Raw genomic sequence first — 8,799 nt, forward strand, 5'->3', positions numbered from 1 at the left:
AGGGGGGGGGGACAGCTTTACTGAAGGGGGAGTCATGTCCCCTGTCCCCCCGGGGATTTCCGCCCCTGACTATACCTATCCACCTGACTAAGTACACTCAACCTATGCAGCCACCTCCAGAGACCCATGGACGTGATCCCGAGCATTTACCTCTTCTCACTTTCACCGCCACATTAAACCCGTAACGCTGCAACAAGCTCTCTAGTAGAACTTATTGCTAAGCCTATCAGGAGAAACCCCAGTCAAACTAAGTCACAAAAGGTTGGGTTAGCACTTATCAAAGTGTAAGGTGATGTGTAAAGAACAAAGAAAATAAACACAAAAGAGACTACCCTAAACCAGACAACAAACCATATGCCCAGGGTGAGAGAAAGACTGACTGACTCCAGCAGCTTATATAGCCGAGGAGCAGCAGAACACCTGGTATGAGTTCATCAGTGATGCCCTACCTGCTTTCCTCCTTAAAGGGAAAGACAGCTCAAGCTGGAAGGTAAGAGGGCTGTCACACTGTATAAATTAGCCTGGCAATAGCTGCTCACATGAAGATGGAATAAATCACACGAGACTTAAAATGCTATTTTGTGGAGGCTTTTTTGTCTTCACAACTAATTATTTTTTCTTCTTCTTCTTCTGAAATTAAAGTAAATTAAAGTTTCAATTTCACTGAGGGAAATGGTTTCAGCTCACAAAAATAGCAACTTGACCCAATATTGATATTTACTGTTGTCTAAATTCATATCTTGCTTGAAAATACATCGATATATCATGTCATATTAATGACTGCAAATTTATTATGTTGATCTGTTCTGTACGACAGCTATTGCACGTCTGTCCATCTACCATTTTTCCCCCATTTACCCTTTGAAACCTGGAGTGACGTCACTTTTCTTGTGCTGCTTTAGAAGCGTTTTGCAAGTATTTAAACCTTCGAATCCTGAGAAAATTGGTGCAGTTACTTTAAAAAACACGGGGGAAAAAACAGCAAGCAACTTGGTAAGAAATGTTCCACAAAGTACAAAAAAATAATAGAATTAATAGAATTATTAAAGAAAAAAAACCTAGGACAAAAAAGAAAAAAAGCTAGGGAAAAATGATATTTATAATTATTATTACATTTTAAAATTGTGTTACAGAATTATTTTTATTTTTAAGCACTATTTCCAGGTCATTTCCCTATTCATTTGTTCTTACCTTTAAATTTATTTCCCTTTTTTAATAATTTCTTGTTTTTAATTCTCAATTTTTACTAGTTTCTTGCTAATTTATTTGGTCGTTTCTCCTCTTGTTGCGCATCGCCCGCCTCCCATGTTTTTAAAAGAAATCAAGACATTTGCTCAGGTCTTAAAGGGTTTTTTTCTTATCAGCTGTGAGGGTCCAAGGGCAGAGGGATGTCGTATGCTGTAAAGCCTCTGAGGCAAATTGTGATTTGAAATATTGGGCTTCATAAATAAAACTGAATTGAATATCGTACATAGTCGTTATAATGCCGAGCCCTCATCACCATTATTGATTTTGTTTTGGAATACAAAGATGATGGAGAAAAGGAAGACAAAAGACAGCTCAGTTAGAAAACACTTTACTTATAAATTAGTAAGATTAATCCATCTCACAATAAAATGATTTGCCATCCCAGAGGGAGAGAGTGATCGCCAACAGGCTTCAACATTCACCATTACCTATGAACCTACGACACACTGAGAGAACATAAGGCAGTCATTACTGGATGCCCCTATTACTGGTAAGCATGGCAACGAGGAGGTGGTCCTAAAAACAGTTGCTAAGCAACAGACAACAGTACCCAAGACAAAGAACAATCTTGCTAAAGTCGCAGTCTTACTGCAAACATGAGTTTTGCTTTTTTGACACTGAACATCTATCCAACGACTCAGAATACAATACTCAGTAAATATTCAGAAAAGCACTGGGAGCCGTACGATGAACGGGGGGATCTCAGTGTGTGTGTTATCACAAAGGCTGAAACGTCGCGTCCCCAGTGCTACGTGGCATTTCTGAAAAGAGTGTTCACATGAGACACAAGACTTGGTGATTCTGTCCTAAACACGGAGATACTGGATATCAAAGTGACTTCATACAATATCAAAACATCAGAATGTGTAACTAATGATGTCATTAAAAGGATACACAAAACCCTTTTAACGGAACGAGTGAAGTTACCATGATGCTGGTCAAGGAAGGGCACTGTGTGAAGGAACTTCAAAACAACCCGGCTTCTACAAAATCAAGCTTGAAACCATTGATACAAAGTTTGGCCAGGTTTTACTGTGGATGCCATCCATATAGTTTGATTCCAAAGTTTCTTAGCAGCGTTCATGGAGCAGGATTTTGGCAAAAATAAAATAAAAAAAATCACAGCTACCACAGAAAACTACAATGGCCAAACTTTTCTTCTAAGGTTCTGGGCCTGTCCATTACAGTAGGAAGAGGATATTGTAATAATATCTAGCAATCTTCAAAGTAACAGTCCTCTCTATGTTGGACACACAAGAAAGTGACTATGTCAGGCACTGCAAAGAAAGAGTAGTAATGCACCAAGCACTGAAATAATTTCAACAAGGCTTAAGTAAAGATCACTCCAGGCCAACAGTTTCACTCCTGTGTTAGTATCACCAGAGCAGTCTTTAGATATAACCCCAGGAGGGTTGAGAATTTATTTGGGGGGGCCCACTCACAGCTGTCCTCCTGAAAACATCTCATTTGTTGAGAGTGAAAACTAACGTGTGTGACTAGACTTCCCTTAACTCTCTTGATAGGCAAGAGTGAGCTACAATCATGTTTTCTTTTCCTCCATGAGTCGACATTTGGTTTAAATCTATCACATTTAGCAACTGCATGTGTATTATTCCCTCACAATGTGTTTTCTGTTTGTGTTTTAACCAGTCTTCTTCAAATCACGTACATGCAACACAGCTGCTGACCATCTTCTCAGGTGAGGTGGAGGTAGAAGAATCAATACAGCACTGTATCGCGATTTTTGCATGGCAGTAACACCAAATATATCAATTACTAATATTACAAATACAAATTAAACTTCTGGTAGCCAACTAACTGCCTTTTCAGTCCACTAGATAATTTTGCTGCAATTAAATTAACGGAAGGGAGATAAACAGACTTTATCTTATTGGAGAAATCAGTGGCTGACAAAGTTTTCTTTTAAGGAAAAAATTTGCAGTTGAAAAAAGGAAATAAATTAAAAATATTGCTATATATATTATCACAACAGCATACTGGGGAATGTTTAAAATCACAATATTATGTCATGATGTAAGCATGTTGATAATATTGCATCATGAAGCCTCTGGTGATTCCCAGCCCTAAGTAATTCATGAATTGTTTTAAGATTGCTGGATTAATTCCTTCCTGTAGCCACTGCTTGTCATTCACTACAGCCCACATATTATGATCTTATAATCTGTATAGAATGGGACCAATCGAATTTCACTTCAGATAGGTAAAATGAAAGCCATTTCTGTCAGATTACCTGACAGATTTGAAAAGTTAAGCCAGGGGTCAGCAACTATCAAAGAGCCAATTTTGACGAAAAATAATTTTAAAAATCTGCCTGGAGTCGCAAAACATATTTGAGCCTTACGGTAACACTGTGTATTAAGTCTAAATTAGCCTGTCAACATTAAAAATAGGTCTAAATGTGCATTAAAAAATATGTTTTACCACAAGACGGCTCCTCTGCAGTCAGCTATTTATGATTAATTGGTACTTTAATATTTCAGGGTTGGTGGTGAAAGCAAACAATTTTGTCCAAGATTAAATTCTGTATTTTCCTCTGAGACTTTTACTTTTATAGATTTGGAAGGTCGTAGACGTATCATGCACATTAAAGTTGATGAAATGTGATATTTTTTGTCAAAGCCACAGAGAGCAACCGGAGAGGGGCTAAAGAGCTGCATACCTGAGCCACAGGTTGTCTATCCCTGGGTTAAGCTCATGGACTGAAGGGAAACTCCAACATATGGACAGCATTACATTTTTGAGCTTGTCTTTTTTTTAATCTATGTGGCAAACAAAAATCAAGGAGTATTGTGAACTTGTTACCTACGACATGAAGTAAGGTTAATTACTTTGCCTAAGTTTTTATGTGATTGATGACAGCACGTCAATGTAACTCCCTCCGCCACAAATAAATTCTCAACCTGTTGAAAACACTGATCATCCCTTTATAATACACTTGAATGGGCACCTTTAATTATACAAAATGAAACCATCTGAATGTTGACATTATATAAGTACAACTTTCAAAGGCTAGGCTACATCAAGGCCAAGTAAAAGACCAATAAATAAAATTACTATGGAATTAATAAAACAAAGCTGTCCCTTTAAAGTTATTTTTCAAAGTTTTCCTCACTCGTCCACTACTTGTGCTGCCCGCGAGCAAAGTGGCAGGCAAAGTCGTACTTGCTCTTGCACTTGTGGCCGCAGATGTTGCACTGGAATGGGTTCTCGTATCCGTGGCACCCCATGTGGATGGTGTAGAGGATGTTGTCAGGGAAGTAGATGTCACAGTGCTGGCAATGATGTAGCATATGGGGGTCCTGGAGTGGGACAGACAGACCTGGGGCTGGTGTACTGGGCTGGCTGTTGGAGATACTAGGGGTACTGGTGCGCCCACTGTGCTCGCTGCAGGGTCCCCCTCCAGGGCTGCAATTGCTGTGGGGAGGAGCGCGGGGCTCTGGGGTGATTGGGGAAGAAGAGGAGGCGTGCGCCATGCTGGCTGAGACAGCCACAGGAGCTGTGGCAGGGTGGGGCTGCTGGATGAGGAAGGGCTTCTCATCAACGATCGACTCTGCTCCTGGAGACATGGGAGGTTGAGTCTGGGCCTGGGACTCTGAGGGAAGGCTGGCCAACTGGCCGGCCAGGGTGGACAGCTGGTTCAGGGGGTTATCCATAACCATATCATGTTGATGATGATTTTGATTCGTGGAGTGCCCGTCCTCGACTACGCGACCCTGATTATCATATGTCTCCTGACGTAAGTGGGGCAGCTCATGGGAGAAGTCGTTCACATTGTCAGCCTTGTGCACCACCATAGAAGGGGGGCTAAAGTTGATGAGGAGTCGGCGGCCATAACCCAGCGAGCTGGCCTTCTTCTGTAAAACACTCAGCATCTTCTTATGGGAAAGCGAGCGGGCACCTTTCATGGGAAGGAGTTTGTGGCGTCGACGGCGATGGTGCGACAGGTTGCTACGATCACTGCAGCGGAAGGAGCACAGCTCACACTTGTAAGGCTTCTCGCCTGTGTGGGATCGCATGTGGGCCTCCAGGTGCCGCTCGTAGGCCGAAGCAAAGGGGCAGAGGTGGCAGCGGTGAGGTTTCTCTCCTGTTTGATTGAGGAAAACAAGCTTGATAAAAAAAAACCTTGTAAATGTTATCCACCTAAAAAATAAAAAAAATGACACTTACCTGTGTGAATTCGGATGTGCTCAATGAGTCTCGCTGTGCCTCTGGTGGCGTAGTTGCAGTAGCGGCACTTGAGCTTGCCGTCATAGGTCCTCTCAAAACCATCCACCAGGATCCCTGAGCTGTCCTCTAGTGACATGTCCACTGAGGGGTGATCCAGTCCATTCTGACTGCAGTCTGCAAACAGGAACGTAAGCAGAGGTTACAATTTACACAAAGAAAGGAAATGACACACCAAAAAAACTCAGATCATACAGCACTATTAGGGCTGAGTGGTATAATGACTGTGAACGGTATATCGATATCTTTTAAAGCAAGATATAAATTTAGACAACACCGTTGATATCGATATAAGGTCAAGTTGCGTTACATAGCGCATACAAGTGTACATCTCTCGTCTCTCTTACTCTCCTCACAGCTCTGCCTCACTCACTCACAAGTTTTACACCAACACTAAGAGAGACATAGAGCTGCTGCTCTGTTTAATCAGTTTGTTCTTTAGTCTACAGTGCGACATCGGCCTATATGTTGCACATGCTATGTTAAATCAGTCTGTGAGACATGTGCAATCCAGTGCAGCACTGCTAGTTTGTGTGTGAGATGGATAAAAGTGTGTCGCCGTTTGTCTTGGTAGTTGAAGTCTATTTTGTGACACTGAGACAGCCCGTGGATGCAGGCGACAGATGTGTTTAGAAAAACACAGCGACAACACAGACGTTTCATAAACAAGACGTATATGACGAGGACAAAGTGTCTCTGTCTCCTTCCCTCCCTTGGCCTCTCCGTCCATGCTCTGTGCATAAATAAGATTAATAGCTTAAGTAAATAAAAATATTTAAATAAATAGCAGAACTAGATTCATTTTAAAAGGCCACGAAAACTCCTGTGCTATGTGCAAAAACATTAACGTACAGCTCTGCGATTTATTTTATATAATTTTTCATTTACATGTTGTGCAGCTGTATATTTTCAAACAGGGGAATAAAATCCCTATCACAATCTGTTTTTATAAAAGTGTGTGTGACATCTTAAATGTGGCTCTGACTTGCAACTGAACATGAAGCTCATTTCGTAGAAAATACCGAGATATATATCATCATCATATGCAACCCCGGTCAGCCTGTCAATACCAAGATATAAACTTTTGTCCATATCACCCAGCCCTAAGCACTATCTACGGAAACACGTGATTCAGGAGAGGTGTATTATTTTCAACAACACTGTAGCTACCTTTCATGCATTTCTACAGCTGCCTGATTACTAAATAATCAGGCAGCTGTAGAAATAGTCCACTTCAGCTGCAAACAATACTCACAATACAAGCAAGACAGGGGGTCTGAAATCGTTTTTTAAACACAATAGGCCAATAAATTAACAAACTAATTCATCACAGGCATACTGAAGGATTGTGTGGATAAGGATGACCATGCCTGATGACTCCAGCATTTACTCTCTATGATAACATCTATAAAATTGCAGATTTTGCTATCTGAAGTCAGACATCAGATAATGCTCTGAGGCACATCTGTCAGCAGTTTGTAGAAAATTGCACAGTATCAAACTGCACCAAACCCAGGCGTGTAAGACAGCACAATATCCACTGAAGGGCTGAAAGCAGTAACTGAATGACAGGTAGCTGGTTACCTGGTGGCAGCTCGTCCGCCTCCTTGACGCCGCTGACAGAGCCTGATATCATGTTGACATGTTGAGTCTGTTGGCTCAGATACTCCTGGAAGTCCTTCACAAAGTCCAGCGTGTCCGGCTTTTCCTCACCCATTGAAAGAAAGTGGTGAAAATGTCCAACACTACAAAGGCGGTTTGACTTTAATTACCAAAGAGCAAAAATGAGTTGGGAAGATGTCAAATAAATACGTGCACGATGTTATTTTAAAAACACACACATGCAAACCACCAGATGTGATAAACTGAAAGTATCACTATCGTCTACGTTAGCTAGCTGATGTCCACAGACACACACCCACCTCTTCGATTAAATCTCACCAGTTTCGTCTTGTTTCTTTGGGAAAGCTATTTTAAGCTAACCAGACACAAAGACAGGATAATCCTGGAAATGTGTGACAAGCAGGAAATCGGCGCGATCCGATGTCTGGTCGGTCGCTCCTACACACCGCTCCTCATCATCGTCATGTTGTTACCAAAGCTACGTACGCTGCGTTAGCCACACGGCTAACGTTAGCTTATCTTGGTGAAAGCATCTTTGTCAACAACAGCAGCGGTAACTGGTCGACACGCGCATTATTCACATCGTCCGCACGCGCTTGAGTAAATCCTCAAGAGTACTACTTGTTTTAAAATTTTCTCTCCGTCAAAACACTCGCTAAAATTCACACTAAAATACAACCTGTTAAATCAAAACAATAAACCAGTTGGAGGGGTGAAAGTTCAGAGTGTGCACCGCTGATATCCGTCCGTCCACAAGCTCCGCGTGCCCGCGAAGAAAGGTTCCGACTAGTGGGGCTTTAACTTTGGTTAAAACACAAACTAACACAGTTGCCCATGGTATGAAATTAACAAAATATTATTAGTCAACATTTGTAAAGCACAATATGGACCGACAAAACGCACCTGCTTGCCATTTTTCTGTGTTTCGAGACAGACATTATTAATTCTAATAGCAAGCCCTAACGAGGATTGGGTGAGATACAGTTTATTAAAGAGAATCTATTTTATAAAAATGCATTGGCCTTGTCACGGGGATACCCCGTGACCTCTAATGGTAAAAGAGAAACACACACAATGCTTGTCCACCTCCAGTCACTTTCACACACCATCTCGCCAGCAGGTGTCTGGGCTTGGTAATTAGCACAACTAGTCCATACCCATTGAGTGCACAGTTGCCCACGTACAGTTTCACCTGGTGTGTGTTTGGGATACAGGTCATAGGAAACTGCAGATTAAATAGTCAACTGAACCCATTAAGAAGAGCAATGTATTCAGACAGAGTGTTTGTGAATTTGATTGCTCTATTGAAAGTACTGTAGTACCATTGCCAACAGTGGGATAGTTAGTTGGCTAAAACTGTACATTAGTAGTTGAGGTAGCACGTTGAAAGGCAGATAGTTAGTGTTTATGTGGGGGCACACTGGTAGTTCACATGGGAATGGTGCAGCTAGCCCTTGTTGCAGAGTTGAATTTCTCCAGTCACCTTGAGGTGTCCTGTTCTACATATCTACCAAGTTTAGTAAAATTGATATGGCGGTTAGGCCTAGATAAGAAATTAGCTCTGTAGCGCCCCCATTTTGTTTGATGGGGTCAATAATGGAGGGGTCCCCTCAGATTATGTGTGGTCATATGCCTACAAAGTTGCGTGGTGATCAGTGAAACCCTTGAGATGTTATACACCTT

At 41.6% G+C, this 8,799-nt stretch overlaps 1 protein-coding gene across 3 annotated transcripts; it reads right to left on the reverse strand.

Annotated features, from left to right (window-relative positions):
- Positions 1 to 1,560: 1,560 nt before the first annotated feature.
- On the reverse strand, positions 1,561 to 7,875 carry ikzf5 (IKAROS family zinc finger 5). 3 transcript variants are annotated; one of them, XM_033613991.2, is made up of 4 exons: positions 7,435 to 7,875; positions 7,078 to 7,238; positions 5,437 to 5,610; positions 1,561 to 5,353 (listed from the first exon to the last, which is right to left on the reverse strand). In XM_033613991.2, the coding sequence occupies exons 2-4, from the start codon at positions 7,208 to 7,210 to the stop codon at positions 4,389 to 4,391; spliced, it is 1,272 nt and encodes a 423-aa protein (XP_033469882.1). In that variant the 5' UTR covers positions 7,211 to 7,238; positions 7,435 to 7,875; the 3' UTR covers positions 1,561 to 4,388. The 3 variants fall into 3 exon arrangements, with proteins under 3 accessions (XP_033469882.1, XP_033469880.1, XP_033469881.1); XM_033613989.2 differs by having other exon boundaries at positions 7,416 to 7,874; XM_033613990.2 differs by having other exon boundaries at positions 7,078 to 7,875.
- Between the last annotated feature and the right edge of the window lie 924 nt (positions 7,876 to 8,799).

The sequence above is a fragment of the Epinephelus lanceolatus genome, chromosome 17 (assembly GCF_041903045.1).
Source record: "Epinephelus lanceolatus isolate andai-2023 chromosome 17, ASM4190304v1, whole genome shotgun sequence".
In the NCBI taxonomy this organism is placed as follows: Eukaryota; Metazoa; Chordata; class Actinopteri; order Perciformes; family Serranidae; genus Epinephelus; species Epinephelus lanceolatus.

Excerpts from the sequence above, each read along its gene's own strand:
- ikzf5 (XM_033613991.2), bottom strand. The coding sequence starts at position 7,210 with ATGGGTGAGGAAAAGCCGGACACGCTGGACTTTGTGAAGGACTTCCAG. Across the intron at positions 5,611-7,077 it reads GGCGGACGAGCTGCCACCAG|ACTGCAGTCAGAATGGACTG; the intron begins GTAACCAGCTAC and ends TCCTGTTTGCAG. Across the intron at positions 5,354-5,436 it reads GCACATCCGAATTCACACAG|GAGAGAAACCTCACCGCTGC; the intron begins GTAAGTGTCATT and ends TCAATCAAACAG.